The sequence below is a fragment of the Natrix helvetica genome (assembly GCF_964273705.1).
Source record: "Natrix helvetica genome assembly, chromosome: Z".
Lineage (NCBI taxonomy): Eukaryota > Metazoa > Chordata > Lepidosauria > Squamata > Natricidae > Natrix > Natrix helvetica.
In genome coordinates this window covers 139,224,365-139,241,863 of record NC_138554.1, presented here as the reverse complement: position 1 = coordinate 139,241,863, position 17,499 = coordinate 139,224,365, and the positions used below count along the sequence as shown (strand labels likewise).

Below are 17,499 nucleotides of genomic sequence, written 5' to 3'. Positions count from 1 at the left end.
TTACAATCAGCTCCTCCCTTTCCCTCCTCCCTTCCTTTTCTTCCTTCCTTTCTTCCCTTTTGTTCTTTTTCTCCCACTCAGTTCCTCCCTCTTTTCCTTCCTTCCTTCCTTTTTCCTTACGCTCAGTCCCTCCCTTCTGTATAATCTTTCCTCTTTTCCTCCCCTCCCCACAGAACAACAATGCCTCCAGAATAAAATGTCACTATGCATCAGGTCCTATTGTACTTATCTCAAATTGTGTCCACCTTTTATCTGATGTATTGCATAGACAAGGTCACGAGTGAGAACACGTTAGGCAATTTATTAATTTTTATTTTTAAAAAATAAAACCCAGTTAATAATTCTACAAAAGGCCAGAATTTCCTCTGGAGTCAATTAGGAAGAATTAGAGTACGGCTGGCCAGTTATCTACCTGGTACTCAAGGGAAGTCAACCATGGAGAAAAACAAGCTAAATGCTTGTCACATTAAACTTGCTCTGTTCCCCAAAACCAAAAACTTTAAAACAAAAAACAGAATTTAGCATCCATTAAAAACGTCAGTTGTAGAAAATCTCTTTGCAACTTCATAACTTAAAGTTTCCCCCCCCTCACTGGTGGATCATTTCAAGATCCTTAGCTCCCTCCATCCGTAGGATCCCGTTCCTTCCGTTTTAATTTAAGCATCGAGGGGTGTTAAAATAGGACATATAAAAAAAGATTTTTGCCCTCAATGGACTGCAGCTCTCAAGAGAAATGTTTTAAGCTGTTAAAAAGGATGGGGTTTTGCAGATTGACCAGCAAAAATACATCCACGAGACGTAAGCAGAAGGTAAAGTGCAAAGAACACAGGAAAAAACACTACACAGGTAGTCCTCGACTTACAACAGTTCTATTAGTGACCTTTCAAAGTTACAATGGCACTGAAAAAATGATTTATGATTGTTTTTCACAGTTACGACGGTCACAGTGTCACCTTTTGTGACCTGATCAGAAAAGTCAATGGGAGGCATCGGATTCACTTAATGACTCGGTGACTAACTTAACTACTGCAATGATTCGCTTAACAACTGTGGCAGGAAAGTTCATAAAATGGGGCAAAACTCACTTAAATGTCTCACTTAAGTATTTTGGGCTCAATTATGGTTGTACGTCAAGGACTACCTATATTGAATCTCCTTACAGAAGTTCTCACTTAATGACCGTTCCAGTGGACCCTCCTGAGGTCATCCAATCGCACTGCAGGAACTTGGCAACTGGTTTACCTTTAGGAACAGTTACATACGCAATATAATTAATGATTTTTTTTAAAAAAAGTTATATTTATTAAATTTACTAAACATAGTCATTTTCTAAACTTATTGAATTTACTAGGTTTATTTTTGTAGTCCAAATTTATGGAATTTATTTCCTTATCACGTTTTACCTACCAAGTTTATTTATAGAACGCATTTACTTCTATTAAATTTTATTTGTTGAATTTTTATTTCAGTGAGTTAAGTGCAGCTGTTCAATTAATACCATGGTCGTTAAGCGAATACAGCTTCCCCATCGACTGTGCTTGTCAGAAAGTCGCAAAAAGGGATCATGCGACGAACCTACCCCCACCCCACCCCCCCAGGGCACTGCCACCGTCGTAAATATGAGACAGTTGCCGAACATTCTGATTTTTGATCACACGCAGCAGTTGTATAGAAAGTTAGCACCCACCCTTCTAGAAGATTTAAATACTTTTAGAAATATTTTAAAAATATTAATAATATATTTCCCTAAAAGAGAAGTGGAGAAACATGTTTCTTTTTTCCCCTTAAAAGACAGAACGCAGACTCAATCTCCCTCCCAGCAGCAGATATTTTTGTGCCCATTGAAAAAGATTGAGCCAGCCTTTCTACAGGTGACACTTGGAACCATGATTTTCTGGACTCCTGGGCCCACCAGAAGTCAGGAAACAGTCTGTTTGTGGCTTCTGGGGGGTGGGAAAGGCGATTTTCACTCTCCCCAGGCTGCTAGAAAGGCTCTGGAGCCTGGGGAGAGCGCAAAACGGGTACACCATCGCGCCCCAAGCGGGGAGAGTGCAGGGGGGTGGGGGATCACATGTGCATGCACGAGGACGGTGCATAGAATTATGGGTGTGGGGATGCCCAGGCAAGACCCCCTGTGCTCTCCCCACTTTTGGCACGCGATGGCAAAAAATTTAGCCATCATTGGACCAAGACCCCCCCAGCACGTAATAGGATTAACCCACTAGCAGCAGAGCTCACTACATTGGACAATCTCCTTAAGGACATTGCATCAGAGTCCAAGCTTCAACCAAAATTAAGCTCAGACAAACATGACCCCTACATGGCCCCATGGGAATCAGAGAACAGCCAAATAGAATACATGTTCTTGCACAGGAACAGGAAGCTCAAGTTCAAAGCCCAAGAGAAGGTATAAAAGCCCTCCACTCTCAACTCCATGTGGTCAGCTGCCCAGAACCATGGGCTTGGTGATTCTGCTTCATCCTTAAACCATCTTTCCAATCAGCCTCCATGTTTCCAGAGTCTTTCTCCCGGCTTGGAACTGATATCCGGATGGGATATTTCTCCCAACAGTCGTTAAGAGTGGAAAATGTTCATAAGTCGCTGTTGCAACTTTGAACAGTCACTAAATGAACTGTTGTACACCAAGGACCACCTGTAGCCTGCCTTACCCTATCTTTTTCCTGTCAATTTCAAACAAGCTCCAGTCATTGATTCAACTTTGAAGAAATTGACAGCTCCCCTAAAAGAATGAACAATGCTTCCCATAGGAAAGACCAATATTAATTTAAAAATAAAATAAAACAACAGCAGCAACTACTACATCCAATCCAGTTTCTGGGCATGATCAGAATAAATTCTCCAACTGCTATTGGCTGTTGATGATGGGTTGTGTAGTCTTTCAGGAGTCACGCCCCGTTCAAGGTAGTCTTATCTCCTGGATAAGCTGGTAGCAGGACTAAAAGAGAAGAAGGAGAGTTGAGTTTGGAGATTAAACACTTTTAAAAAAAACACCTTGCATTTGTTGTGTTTCTTCCCTTAAGATAATCTTCCCTCTCCCATCACCCCATAAATGTTGAGAGAAAAAGCTCCAGCAGCTGACTCAACATCAGAAAAAGTTTGAATTTTACCATCTGCTAAAATTGATCTTTTCAGGAAAATATTACAAACGGAGTTTAAAAGCTTCAAACTCAATCTATCGATATAGCAAATGAGGTTTTTTTTTCCCAGAGGAAGAGTTATAAGTCCAGCTCAGCTGTAGATGAAGAAGGATGCCATTGCAGATACAAGGGAAGGCAAGGGAAGGATCTTTCCTTCCTTCCTTCCTCCTTTCCTTCTTCCCACCGTCAATGTCTCCCTCTCTCCTTCCTTTCTTTCCCCTTCCTTCCTTCCTTCCTTCCTTTCTTTTTTCCCTTCCTTTCTTTCTTCCTTGCCTTCCTTCCCTTCTCCCTTCCTTCCTTCCTTCCCTTCCCCTTCCTTTCTTTCTTCCCTTCCTTACTTTCCATCTTTCCCCTTCCTTCCTTCCTACCTTTCCCCTTTCCTTCCCTCCTTTCTTCTTTTTCTTTCTGCTCTTTTCATCATTTTGTTATTTCCTCCCTCCCTCCTTACCTCTAGTGCTGTCAGGAGGAAGTCATGCTTTCCACCATTTGTTGGATCCATCAGATCTCTGATCAAGTGAATTTCTGCTCCCAGATGTTGGATGCTACAACAGAGGAAGATCTTATGTCAGAACAGGAAGGCAGGTAACAGTCAGGTTGCGTGTCTGCAGAGTCGGGAGTGGTTTGAAAAACAATCTTGACCATACTGTGTAGAAGCTTATGAGTGGGGATTGGTCTGGGAAGAGGAGGGGGGAGGAAGAAAAGGGAGGGGGAATAGGAAAAATGTTGTGTCCTTGGTGCTCTCTGAGCTTGGTGGTTTTCTTGCAGATATTTCATTTTCCAACTAGGGAACATCCTCAAGAAATGAATCAATGAATGAAGGAAGGAAGGAAGGAAAGAAGGAAGGAAGGAAGGAAGGAAGGAAGGAAGGAAGGAAGGAAGGAAGGAAGGAAGGAAGGAAGGAAGGAAGGAAGGACTGGGGGGTCCTTGATGTACTCTCTGAACTGGGTGGTTTTCTTGCAGATATTTAATGATCCAACTAGGGAACATCCTCAAGAAATGAATGAAGGAAGGAAGGAAGGAAGGAAGGAAGGAAGGAAGGAAGGAAGGAAGGAAGGAAGGAAGGAAGGAAGGTGGGAGGAGGAAGAAAGGAAGGACTGGGGGGTCCTAGTGTGCTGGGTGGTTTTCTTGCAGATATTTCATGATCCAACTAGGGAACATCCTCAAGAAATGAAGGAAGGAAGGAAGGAAGGAGGAGGAGGAAGGAAGGACTGGGGGATCCTTGGTGTGCTCTCTGAGCTGGGTGGTTTTTTTGCAGATGTTTCAAGACCCAACTAGGGAACCTCATCAGGGCTAAAAGGGAGGGCAGGGTTTGAAGAGAGGAGGAGGAGGAGGAGGAGGAGGAGGAGGAGGAGGAGGAGGAGGAGGAGGACGATGACTGAGGGTTTCTTGATGCTCACTGAGCTTGGTGATTTTCTTGCAGATATTTCATGACCCAACTGGCCAACTATCAGTGCTAGAGGGGAGAGGGGTTTGTCAAGAGGAGGAAGAGGAAGAGCAGAAAAGAAGGAAGGAGGAGGAGGGAGGAGGAGGAGAAAAAAATAAAAACGGGGGAGGAGGACTGTGGGGTCCTGTGTGTTCCATGAGCTTGGTGATTTTCTTGCAGATGTTTCATGACCCAACTAGGGAACATCATCAATGCTGGAAGGGAGTGAGGGTTTTAGAGAGGAAGAGGAGGAGGACTGTGCGGGGTCCTTGGTCACTGGTCTGTCAGGTGTGCATCGGCGTCTCCCCCTGCAATCCACAGAAGCTCTCCTCACCTGGCCCTTGTGACCACGTAGGTGAGCAGTGGCAGTAAATCGTCCATAGACAGGTTACATTCCTTCCCCAAAAGTTGGTTTATCGTTTCCTCAATCTCCTCGTACGTCTTCTGGAGAATGTCCAGTTTTTCCTGGGGGTCCAAAGTAGCCCTGCAAGGGGGAGCAGGGGGTGAACAGAGATGCGAGACTCCCAATTCAATGAAATCCCAGGGAAGCCAAAAACTGATATGAGCTGCACAAGGGACAATTTTTTTGAGAATGATTTCTCAAAAGAACAGGAATCCCATTGACCAGTAGTCCTCAATTTACGGCTGGTTGTTTATCAATGACCATTCTAAGCTATGACAAATCGCCCAATAGTATTTTGAGACCTGGATTCAAATTTCAGACAGCTGACCCTCTGGTCACATGATTGTGTTTGAGATAATCAGCGAACAGCCTGCATTTATAGCCATTGGTACTCTTTGAACAGTCACTAAATGAACGGCCATAAGTCAAGGACTATTTGTATCCTTCTCATTCAGTGAGAGTGCTACCCCAGGTTAGGGTGAGAGTTAGGATTAGATGAAGGTGAGGTTAGGGTTAGGGGGAGGATTAACGTGAGGGTGAGAGTTAGGGTGAGGGTGAAGGTGAGGGTTAGAGTGAAGGTGAGATTAGGGTGAGGGTGAGGGTGAAGGTTAGGGTGAGGGTGAGGGTTAGAGTGAAGGTGAGGTTAGGGTTAGGGGGAGGATTAACGTGAGGGTGAGAGTTAGGGTGAGGGTGAAGGTGAGGGTTAGAGTGAAGGTGAGATTAGGGTGAGGGTGAGGGTGAAGGTTAGGGTGAGGGTGAGGGTTAGAGTGAAGGTGAGGTTAGGGTTAGGGGGAGGATTAACGTGAAGGTGAGAGTTAGGGTGAGGGTGAAGGTGAGGGTTAGAGTGAAGGTGAGATTAGGGTGAGGGTGAGGGTGAAGGTTAGGGTGAAGGTGAGGGTTAGAGTGAAGGTGAGGTTAGGGTTAGGGGGAGGATTAATGTGAGGGTGAGAGTTAGGGTGAGGGTGAAGGTGAGGGTTAGAGTGAAGGTGAGATTAGGGTTAGGGTGAGGGTTAGGGTGAAGGTGAGGATTGGAGTGAAGGTGAGGTTAGGGTTAGGGTGAAGATTAGGGTGAGGGTTAGAGTGAAGGTGAGGTTAGGGTTAGGGTGAGGATTAGGGTGAGAGTTAGGGTGAGGGTGAGGGTTAGGGTTAGAATGAGATTAGGGTTAGGGTGAGGGTTAGAGTGAAGGTGAGATTAGGGTGAGGGTGAGGGTGAAGGTTAGGGTGAAGGTGAGGGTTAGAGTGAAGGTGAGGTTAGGGTTAGGGGGAGGATTAACGTGAGGGTGAGAGTTAGGGTGAGGGTGAAGGTGAGGGTTAGAGTGAAGGTGAGATTAGGGTTAGGGTGAGGGTTAGGGTGAAGGTGAGGATTGGAGTGAAGGTGAGGTTAGGGTTAGGGTGAAGATTAGGGTGAGAGTTAGGGTGAGGGTGAGGGTTAGAGTGAAGGTGAGGTTAGGGTGAGGGTGAGGATTAGAGTGAAGGTGAGGTTAGGGTGAGGGTGAGGATTAGAGTGAAGGTGAGGTTAGGGTTAGGGTGAGGATTAGGGTGAGAGTTAGGGTGAGGGTGAGGGTTAGGGTTAGAATGAGATTAGGGTTAGGGTGAGGGTTGGAGTGAAGGTGAGGTTAGGGTGAGGGTGAGGATTAGAGTGAAGGTGAGGTTAGGGTTAGGGTGAGGATTAGGGTGAGAGTTAGGGTGAGGGTGAGGGTTAGGGTTAGAATGAGATTAGGGTTAGGGTGAGGGTTGGAGTGAAGGTGAGGTTAGGGTTAGGGTGAGGATTAGGGTGAGAGTTAGGGTGAGGGTTAGGGTTAGGGTTAGAATGAGATTAGGGTTAGGGTGAGGGTTGGAGTGAAGGTGAGGTTAGGGTTAGGGTGAGGATTAGGGTGAGAGTTAGGGTGAGGGTGAGGGTTAGGGTTAGAATGAGATTAGGGTTAGGGTGAGGGTTGGAGTGAAGGTGAGGTTAGGATTAGGGTGAGGATTACAGTGAGGGTTAGGGTTAGGGCAACTGGACCTTGCTTTTTCTGTGAAGACCTTTAGCTTCCCATCCAAGAAGCTTCTTCATCTCTGACTGGATGGTGGGGAATGGAAGGATTTGTTTGTTTGTTTGTTTGTTTGTTTTATTGGATTTATATGCCGCCCTTCTCCCAAAGGACTCAGGGCGGCGTGCAGCATTAAAAAACACATATTACAAAACTTAAAAGAAAATTAGAAACAATCCAAGAAACAAACCGAATTAATATAACACTAACATTTAAAAAATGAGATAAAATTAACAGGCCAGGCCTGCTTGCTGGAAAAGCCAACTTTTTAGGGTGCGTCGGAAGGACCGAAGGTCAGGGATTATGCAAAGCTCCGGGGGGAGCTCATTCCAGAGGGAAGGGGCTCCCACAGAGAAGGCTCTCCCCTTGGGGGTCGCCAGCTGACACTATCTGGCCGACAGCACCCTGAGGAGGCCAACTCTGTGGGATCGCACCGGACGGTGGGGGGCTACTGGTGGCAGTAGGTGGTCTCGCAGGTACCCTGGGCCTAAGCCATGGAGCGCTTTAAAGGTCATAATTAATACCTTGAATCGCACCCGGAAAACAACCGGCAACCAGTGCAGGCCGCCTAAAAGGGGTGTAACATGGGAGCACCTAGGTACCCCCATGAAAACCCGCGCGGCTGCATTCTGGACCAGCTGAAGCCTCCGGGTGCTTTTCAAGGGCAGCCCCATGTAGAGAGTGTTGCAGTAGTCCAGGCGAGAAAGGACGAGGGCATGAGTGACTGTGCACAGAGCATCCCGATCCAGGAAGGGGCGCAACTGACGTACCAGGCGAACCTGGTAAAAGGCTCCCCTGGTCACCGCCGTCAGGTGTTCTTCTAAACTAAGCCGCGTATCCAGGAGGACTCCCAGATTGCGAGCCTTCTCTGAGGGGGCTAAAATTTCTCCCCCTATCATCAAAGATGGAACAAGATGTACAAATCGGGATGACGGAAACCACATCCACTCAGTCTTGGAGGGATTGAGCTTGAGAAGCTTGAGGAAATGATCAGACCATGACAAGGGTTGAATAGAAATATCCCTTAAATCTAGATCATTCATCCACTGCCCAGAGACAAAAATCAGGTCGAGCGTGTGTCCCCCATTATGGGTGGGGTCTTGAATTAACTGAGTTAGGTCCATAGCTGTCATGGAAGCCATGAACTCCCGAGCTGACTCGGATGTCTCGCCAATGAAAGGCAGATTGAAATCCCCCAGGACCATGAGCCTGGGGAAATCAACTGACAATCCAGCTAACACATTTAGCAGCTCCGGCAGGGCCGATGAAACGTAGCAGGGAGACAGGTACGTAACAAAAAGGCCCACCTGAACTCCAAGGCCCCATTTCACAAAAAGGGACTCACACCCGCCTATCTGAGGTATAGTGACCTCCTGAGGTCTGAGACTTTTCCTGATAACCCCCCACCCCCCCGCCCCTGCCCTGGGCTCTCGGCTGGTGAAACGCCTGGAAGCCTGGTGGGCATAGTTCACTAAAGGGAACAACCCCTCATGGCCCAACCAGGTCTCGCCAGGTCCGCTCTCCCCTCTTGTATGAGGTCGTAAATGAGGGGAGCCTTATGCACCACGGACCTGGCGTTAAGCGACACCAGCCAGAGACCAGGGTCCTGTAATCCCGAGCACCCAGGGGTGCGAGAAGGGCAATGAGGGTCGGAATGCGTGATCGCTCTTAAACAGCGAACCCGCATCCCCCGAACATAATTTGGCCCTCGGCCCCCACCATATCTGCCTCTCACACAAACAGTAGAGATGGTAAACCCCCCCCCCCCAATGGAATGGCTTAATGCTCAACTTCAACGACTCCAACAGCCAAGCTCCGTCCACGCCAGCCGCACTCATATCCGTCGCCAGGGCCGCATTCCATTGACCCAGTCCATAGTGTCACAGGAGGAGGGGCCAAATGGCCAAATGGCATAGTACGGTGGCCCAGGCAATGGCGGTGATGCCGGAGGGGGCCACAATGAAGGACCCCACCCACTCCAACCGTGCCCATGCCAACTACCGAAGCAATCTTCCGCTGGCGTCAATATCCATGCCAGCTGCCTCAGCCACTCCCCGCTGATCCAATCTATCAGGTCCATAAGCGAGGTGGAGGGGGGGAGCAACCGGGATAACACCACGCTGTGGGGAGCGGCAGCTGCAGAGACCCCAGGCAGGGCGTCACGCCACCGCTGCCGCCAACCACTCCCATGCCGGCTGCAGAGACCCCAGGCCGGGCGTCCCACCACACCCGCTGACCACACCCACGCCGGAATTTATACTCCTTGCAGACAGCTGGTCATTTGCATCCTTTTAGCAAGTTGTTGAGGCCATTTGGAGGTTTTTCTGTCTTCTCAGGGTCACCTGAGTGGTGCAAATGGGAGTGGAGGCTTCTTGGAACAGCTGAACATCCAGCAGAAAGCACAACACAACTCCACAACACAATCCTCTCAGCAGACCAACTTCCAAGTGGCCTCAATGGCTCTCTAAAAGGAGGCAAATGACCAGCTTTGTCTGCAAGGAGTATAAATCCTTCCATTCCCCACCACCATCCAGTCAGAGCCGAAGAAGCTTCTTGGATGATAAGCAAAACGTCTTCAAAAGAAAAAAAACAGAAAGTCCAGTTGTCTCCTGAAAAAAAGCACCTAACCCTAACCATGCCCTGGATGACTGAGAACAGATGTTGGGCTCAATTGTCATAGTAAGTTGAGGACTCTCTGTATTATGAAGTTAAGATCAGAAGAACTTTGGTTGATACTTACATCAGCTTCTGCAGGCATTCGGTGGCGGAGAGAAAGCATTGATCCTTCACCAGCGACTGCCTCTTTAAAGGAAGCACACCGCAAGGGGGGTTAGCACCCCTGGGGGTATTTGGGGACACCCCAATCTAAGGTTTCTCAGGTGTCCAAAACATCCTATATCCAAACAGGAGTATTTAATTCATGCGAAGGTGAGGCAAACATGCAGGCATAAGACGTGTGCGGGGGATCTGACCGGGACTCGACCCCATGCTAGGACTTACTTACTTGGTTACTGGTGAGGGTAAGGTCTTTCAGGGGCCAGAAGTCTCTGCAAGGAGAAGGGGCAGGGGGTGAGAGACTTTTTCAGAGAGGGGGGAGAGGAGAAGATCAGATTGCAACTGGGGAGCAGCACCTGCTCCAAGGACATTTGGAAGAAATTGCAGGGAGTGAGGGAGAGAAGAAAGGAAAGAAGGGAGGGAGGAAGGGAGGGAGGATGGAGGGAGGGAAGAAAGGAAGAGTGGGAGAGAGGAAATGGAGACAAGCGGGGAAGGAAGAAGAGAGGGGGGGGAAGAAGAGTGGGAGAGAGGAAATGTAGTCAGGGAGAAAGGAAGAAGGGAGGAAGGAAGAAGGGAGGGAGGAAACAGAGAAAAGCAAGGAAGGGAGGAAGGGAAGAAAGGAAGAGCGGGAGAGAGGAAACAGAGACAGAAAGGAAGGAAAGACGAGGAAGGGAGGGAGAGAGGAAAGCATAAGAGGGAAGAAAGGAGGGAAGGAAGAGAGAGGGAGGGAGGGAATGATCATGGAGAGAAGAAAGGGAGAGAGAAAACAGAGAGGAAGGAAAGAAGGGAAGAGGGAGGGAGGGACAAAGGAAAACATTAGAGGGAGGAAAGAAGAGAGGGAGGGAGGGTGGAAGGAAGAAAGGGAAAGTGGGAGAGGAAAGAGAGACAAGGGAGGAAGGAAGAAGAGGGAAAAGGAGGGAAAGGAAAGGGTTAGACGGAGGAAAGAAGAAAGAAGGGAAGGAAGAGAGAGGGAGGGAGGGAATGACCATGGAGAGAAGGGAGAGAAGAAATGGAGACAGGACGGAAAGAAAGAGTGAGGGAGGAAGAGAGTATGGGAGGGAAGAATGGGACAGAGAGGAAGGAAAGAAGGAAGGAGGGAGGGAGGAAAGGAGAGAGGGAGTGAGGATGGAGGGAAGAAAGAATGTGGGAGAGGAAACAGACAAGGGAGGAAGGAAGAAGAGGGAGGGAGGAAAGGGGAAGGGAGGGAGGGAGGAAAGGGAGAGAGGAAGGAAAGAAGAAAGGGAGGGAGGTAAGGAGGGAGGAAGAGAAGGAGCATGGAGAGAAGAAAGGGAGAGAAGAAACGGAGACAGGGAGAAAGGAAAGAAGAAAGGGAGGAGGAAGGGAAGAGGAGAGGAAAGCATAAGAGGGAAGAAGGAAGGAAGGAAGGAAGGAGGGGAGAGAGGAAGGAAGGAAGGGCACAAAAAGAGAAAGAAAGGGGAAGGAGAGAGAGAGGAAGGAAGGAAGGACGGAGAGAGGAAAGAAAGGAGGGAGGGGCCTTTCTGAGACCCCCACTCACTTCTGCACATCCAGGTACTCCAGCAGGGCCGTGTCGGAGAAGCAACTGAGGCTGATGATTCCCTGGCAGTAATCCCCGTCCTGCTTCTCGTGGGCGACCAGGTAGAGCATCAGGAGATCCGGGTAGAAGTAAGGGAGGATGAGAGGCAGAATGACGGGAGCTCCTTCCACGCCCCTAATCCGAGGGAGAGCAACAAACCCCATCATTCCCCGCCTCTCTTTCATCTCGCAACAGCAAAGCGCTCTTGACCGCAACACTGACACGTTCATCGCTACCGAGGTCTGGGTTCAAATCCAACATCATCTAAGGAAACTCGGTGGATTACTCCGGTGAGTTAATTAGACCGGCCCACCTCGTAGGGTTGTTGTAAAGAACAAAAAGTATATTAAAATATTAGGCATTGCCACCATCATCCCCCAAACGGAAGGCAAAATCTACAGATAGTTCTCGACTTACAAGAGTTCATTTAATGACCATTACAAATTAGAACAACTTGTGACCGTTTTTTTTTTTACACTTACGACCATGGTCAAATGATCCAAATTCAGATGCTTGGCAACTGACTCGTATTTATGACAGCTGCAGTGTCCCGGAGTCATCTAATCTCCTTTTGCGACCATCTGACAAGCAAAATCAATGGGGGGGGGGAGCCAGATTCGCTTAACAACCACGTGACTAGCTTAACAACTGTAGTGATTCACTTAACAACTCTGGCAAGGTAGGTCATGAATAGGGCAAAACTCATTAAATGCCTTGCTTAGCAATGGAAATGTTAGGCTCAATTGTGGCCGTAAGTCGAGGACTAGCTATAAGTCAAAAGAAACAAGCACACCAGTGAATCTGGAAGGTTCAAATCACGAAAATATAAGATTTCATCCATTTTTAATGGGGAACAAAACTGAAGCAGCAACCAGACAAAAGCAACTGATATTTTTCATATTGTCATCCACAAAATTTTGGAAATGCATCAGCATGCCCAGGAATGAATCTCGGTCTTTAAGCATTCGAAATTGAATATGTGAATTTGTACAACATGGTTTATGTCTTGGTATTAAACGAGCACCAAAGGACTGTGGCTTAGGTAACAATCCATGATTCGAACAATCAAGGGCTTAACCGAGTTTTATATCTATACCTTTTTTCTGTGTTTTGGGGGGATTTGAAGCTTTTGACCTTGAAAGCAAGTTGCAACAAGCCTCTACAAGAGAAGAAATGTAAAAGAGACCGTTAGAAGACAATAGGAAATTTAATATAATATATAATATAATATAATAGTAGAGTCGGAAGGGACCTTGGAGGTCTTCTAGTCCAACCCCTTGCCAAGGCAGGAAACCCTATACCGTTCCAGACAAATGGCTATCCAACATCTTCTTAAAGACTTCCAGAGTTGGGGCATTCACAACTTCTGGAGGCAACTTCTGTTCCACTGATTCATTGTTCTAACTGTCAGGAAGTTTCTCCTCCGTTCTAAGTTGCTTCTCTCCTTGATTAGTTTCCACCCATTGCTTCTTGTTCTACCCTCAGGTGCCTTGGAGAATAGTTTGACTCCCTCTTCTTTGTGGCAACCCCTGAGATATTAGAACACTGCTATCATGTCTCCCCTAGTCCTTCTTTTCATTAAACTAGACATCCCCAGTTCCTGCAACCATTCTTCATATGTTTTAGTCTCCAGTCCCCTAATCATCTTTGTTTCTCTTCTCTGCACTCTTTCTAGAGTCTCCACATCTTTTTTACATCGTGGCAACCAGAACGGAATGCCGTATTCCAAGTGTGGCCTTACAAGGCCTTATAAAGTGGTATTAACACTCCACGTGATCTTGATTCTATCCCTCTGTTGATGCAGCCTAGAACTGTGTTGGCTTTTTTGGCAGCTGCTGCACATTGCTGGCTCATATTTAAATGGTTGTCCACTAGGACTCCAAGATCCCTTTCACAGTTACTACTACTGAGCAAAGTATCATTCTATACTGTACCTGTACATTCCGTTTTTGTTGCCTAAATGTAGAACCTTACTCTTTAAATTTAAACTCAGAATTTAAAATTTAAGCTCAGAAAAGACACTTGGAAAATTAGGAAATTTTTAAAAAGTCATTAAAAGACTCTAGGAAATTTAAAATTTAAACTCAAAAGTCTACAATTTAAACTCAGAAAAGACACTTGGGAATTAAAAGAGATCATTAGAAGATGCTGGAAATTTTAAAATTTAAATATGGAAATGATACTTGGAAAATTAACAAAGTTAAAAAGGAGCATTAGAAAGACACTGGAAAATTTGAAATTTAAACATGGGAACTGAAAATTTAAATTTGAAAAATTAAGAAATTTAAGAGAGATCGTTATAACACACTGAGAAATTTAAAATTCAAACACAGTAACTTACGATTTAAACTAAAAAAAAAGCCACAGAAAATTAATAAATGTAAAAGAGGTCATTAGAAAATACGCAGAATTTAAAATTTAAACTCAGAAAAGACTTGGAACATTAAGAAATTTAAAAGGGATCATTAGAAAACACTTAGAAATTTAAAGTCAGAAAGTTATATTTTAAATTCGGAAAACACACACAGAAAAATAAAATACTTAAAAGAGTTTATTAGAAAACTCCAAAATCTAAAATTAAAACTCAGGAAAGATAAAAATTCAAGGCCAGAAAATTAAAAAATATTTAAAAGATAATTAGCATTCTCTCAAAAAATTTTAAAAACTCAGAAATTTAAATTTTGAACTTGTTCTAAACTATGCTTTAACTAAAAACTTGGGGCTCTCACCTGTACGTATAAGAGAAACCGTGCAAGGAGTTGGGCTAGAAGACCTCCAAGGTCCCTTCCAACTCTGTTATTCTGTTATACAGGCAGCCCTCAACTTACAACCACAATTGAGCCCAAACATTTATGTTGCTAAATGAGACATTTGTTAAGTGTTTTGCCTCCGTTACGACCTTTCCATGCCACATAAGTGAATCTCTGCAATTGTTAGGTGGGTAACCTGGTTGTTAAATGAATCTGACTTGGCTTGTCAGAAGGTCGCAAAAGGAGATCGCATGACCTTGGGGCACTGCAACTGTCATAAATATGAGTCAGTTGCCAAGCATCTGAATTTTAATCATTGGGGATGCTGCAACAGTCAAAAGTGTGAAAATGAGTCATAAATCATTTTTTCCGGTGCCTTTATAACTTCGAATCAGTCACTAAACAGACAGTTGTAAGTCATAGACTACCTCTACGGTTAAAAAAATGATATTTTCCCTATCTAGGGTCTCTTACAAAGATACAAATAAAGAAAAAAATTAGAAGCACAATCCAGGCAAAAAGCAAATGAAAAATGCCAGAAAGCAAAAATTAAATTTATTTGCGGTTGCTTAAGAATGAAGTTTTCCAGGAATCGTGCAACACAAGCCATACTTACTGGTAAAATTCCCATATTTTCTTGGAGTAGTGTTTGACCTCTTCTTGGGCCATTCTCAAGAGATGCTTGTTGGCCCCAATGCCAGAATAAGTGGACTGAAAGACCAAAATCATAGTTTTCAGCAATTTCCCCAGAGGATGCAATGAGGATCCCAGAGCCTGGAAAATCAAGAAAATAAGCTATTTTAAACTCAAGGTGGATTTCAGATTTGGACATACAACAGCTAGATAGATAAGGAAAGCCCAAATAAGGTTTATCATCCTATTATAGGTAGTCCTCAATTTACAACATCTCGTTTAGTGACATTTCGAGTGACAATGGCAAGGAAAGAAGTGACTTATGACCCTTATTCACACATACGACCATTGCAGCATTCCCTAGGGTCATGTGATAAAAATTCAGGTGGCAACTCTCGCAAATGAAGTCAGTGGAGAAGCCAGATTCACTTAACAACCATGTTACTCATTTAACAACCATAATGATTTGCTTAACAACAGAGGCAAGAAAGGTGGTAAAATGGGACGAATCTCGCTTAACAAATGTCATCCTGTCATTTTTTTTAGTGCCGTCGTAAATGAACTGTTGTAAGTCGAGGACTATTTGAATATGAAAGAGCTTTTTATAAGACTTGCAAAAACGGATGCTCAGCGGACCTTTTGACAGAAATACAAAACATAAAGCAACAGATGGAAACTAATCCAGGAGAGAAGCAACCTGGCATTGAGGAGAAACTTCCTGACAAGTGAGGACAATTAAACAATGGAACTCCTTGCCACCAGAAGTTGTGGGTGCTTCATCCTTAGAGGTTTTTAAGAAAAGTCTTGACAGCTACTTGTCTGGAATGGCAGAGGGCAGTTATGGCACAGCTTTTTCGCCTCGGGTGCCAAAAGCATGCATGTGCGTGCTATCACATGCCCACCCCCATAATTTAATGCCCTCATGCGCCATGCTCCCTATTCATGCACATGTGACCCTCCCACTGCCCCGTGCATGCGCGCACGGCTTTCTTGGAGCCTGGGGAGGCTGAAGAGGGCCTCCCCTGGCCCCTTGAGGTCCTCTGGACACCGGAAATGAACCATTTTCTGACTTCTGGTGGGCCTGGTAAAGCGGTGGGTTGCAGGCGGTGCACCCCGGTGCGCACATAACGGTGCCTGCCGGAAGCAACAGCCACCGTACTGGAACGGTGCTTTGGAGGGCCCGCCCGTCCTCGTTCCTTACCTGTATTTGAAGGAAACAGGCCATCTGCGCATGCACCCACAACTTAGGGCGCCTGCACGACACTCCACCAAGCAGCTGGAGCGTTGCCCGTGATGCACGCCCAGCTCCCGCTGCAGCATACCGGTTGCAACGGGAGCCGAAACCCACTACTGGCCCAGTAGGTCTATTTTCCGCCCTTCCCGGGCTCCAGAGGCTTTCTTGGAGCCTGGGGTGGGAGGAAAAACGGCCCAACAAGCAAAACTGGAAGTTCGGGAACACACCTCCGGGCTGCCTGTTGGGACATTTTTCTCCCTCCGGAGGCTTCCCTGCAGCCTCCGGAGGACGAAAAACAGCCCAATGCGCAAACCGGAAGTCTGTTCCCAAACTTCCGGTTTTGTTTGCTGGTCGTAAAACAGCCAAATATCAGCTGACCACAGCGCGCAATTTCGCTGGGTAAGCCTTGCGTGTCCTCAGAAATGGCTCTGTTTGCCATAGGTTCGCCATCAGTCATAGGGTCTCGTGCTTGAGCAGAGGGTTGGACTAGAAGACCTCCAAGGTCCCTTCCAGCTCTGTTATTTTTTGACGCTTACCTGGGCTACACCATACCTGTTGCAAATAACTCGGCAGAGCTTCTGGCTCCTGGTGTTTTATTAATTCTTCCAGGAAGTCCGTCTTCTCGGACGCTTCTGCACTTCCTCTAGAGGAGAAAGACGGAAGTGAGTAAAACCATCGAGTAAAACCTCCCCAGTTCAGGAGCCTCACATTTTCTCTGGTGTTATAGGTCAGCGACGGCGAACCTTTATTGGCTCGCGTGCCATAAGTGGGGGGGAGCACAGGGGGGTCGTGTGCAGGCGTGCTGCACCCATAATGCAATGCGTGAGCCCCCCAGTGTGCATGCACGCACTACAGGTGCAACCCCCCAATTTTTGCATGCTTTTTTCGCCCTCCCCAGACTCCAGAGGCTTTATAGGAGCCTGGGGAGGGCGAAAACAGCCTCCCCCGCCCGCCCAGAAGCCCTCCGGAGGCTTCAGGGACCTTCAGAGGCTTCCCTGAAGCCTCGGGAGCAGTCAAAACGACCCTCTGAGCAAACTGGAAGTCAGTTTCTGAACTTCCGGTTTGCCCGTAGGGCCGGTTTTTTTGCGCTCCGGAAGCTTCAGGAAGCTCATGAGGGCCTCCGGGGCGCCTCTGGGGGGGGGGTTGGGGAGGCTCTTTTCGCCCTCCCCAGGCTCCTATAAAGCCTCTGGAGCCTGGGGAGGGCGAAAAATGGGTTTAAAAAAGGGTGAACTCAGCTGGCCAGCGCACGCATACGCGCCGGCCAGCCTTCAGGGCAGCACCTCGCGTCCCCTGACAAATGGCTCTGTGTGCCACTGTGGCACGCGTGCCATAGGTTCGCCATCACTGTTATAGGTAGTCTTTGACTTACAACCATTCGTTTACTGATCGCTTGAATTTGGAACGGCACTGGAAAATGGGATTTACGACCGTTTTTCACACTTACGATGACCGTTGCAGCCTCCCCGTGTGATCTGAATTCAGATGCTTGGCAAACTGGCTCGTATTTATGACGGTCGCAGTGCCCTGGGGCCATGAAA

The 17,499-nt window shown here is 46.7% G+C and overlaps 1 protein-coding gene across 1 annotated transcript in view; it reads right to left on the bottom strand.

Annotated features, from left to right (window-relative positions):
- Nucleotides 1-291: 291 nt before the first annotated feature.
- ALS2CL (ALS2 C-terminal like) overlaps nucleotides 292-17,499 on the bottom strand; it is a 51,143-nt gene continuing 33,935 nt past the window's right edge. Inside the window, exons 17-25 of the mRNA XM_081971719.1 lie at nucleotides 16,514-16,604; nucleotides 14,711-14,868; nucleotides 12,441-12,503; nucleotides 11,306-11,479; nucleotides 10,019-10,061; nucleotides 9,755-9,816; nucleotides 4,916-5,065; nucleotides 3,607-3,700; nucleotides 292-2,956 (exon numbers count right to left, since the gene is read on the bottom strand). Coding sequence (XP_081827845.1) covers nucleotides 2,918-2,956; nucleotides 3,607-3,700; nucleotides 4,916-5,065; nucleotides 9,755-9,816; nucleotides 10,019-10,061; nucleotides 11,306-11,479; nucleotides 12,441-12,503; nucleotides 14,711-14,868; nucleotides 16,514-16,604 — 874 coding nt within the window. The 3' untranslated portion in view covers nucleotides 292-2,917. The remainder of the gene's footprint in view (nucleotides 2,957-3,606; nucleotides 3,701-4,915; nucleotides 5,066-9,754; nucleotides 9,817-10,018; nucleotides 10,062-11,305; nucleotides 11,480-12,440; nucleotides 12,504-14,710; nucleotides 14,869-16,513; nucleotides 16,605-17,499) is intronic.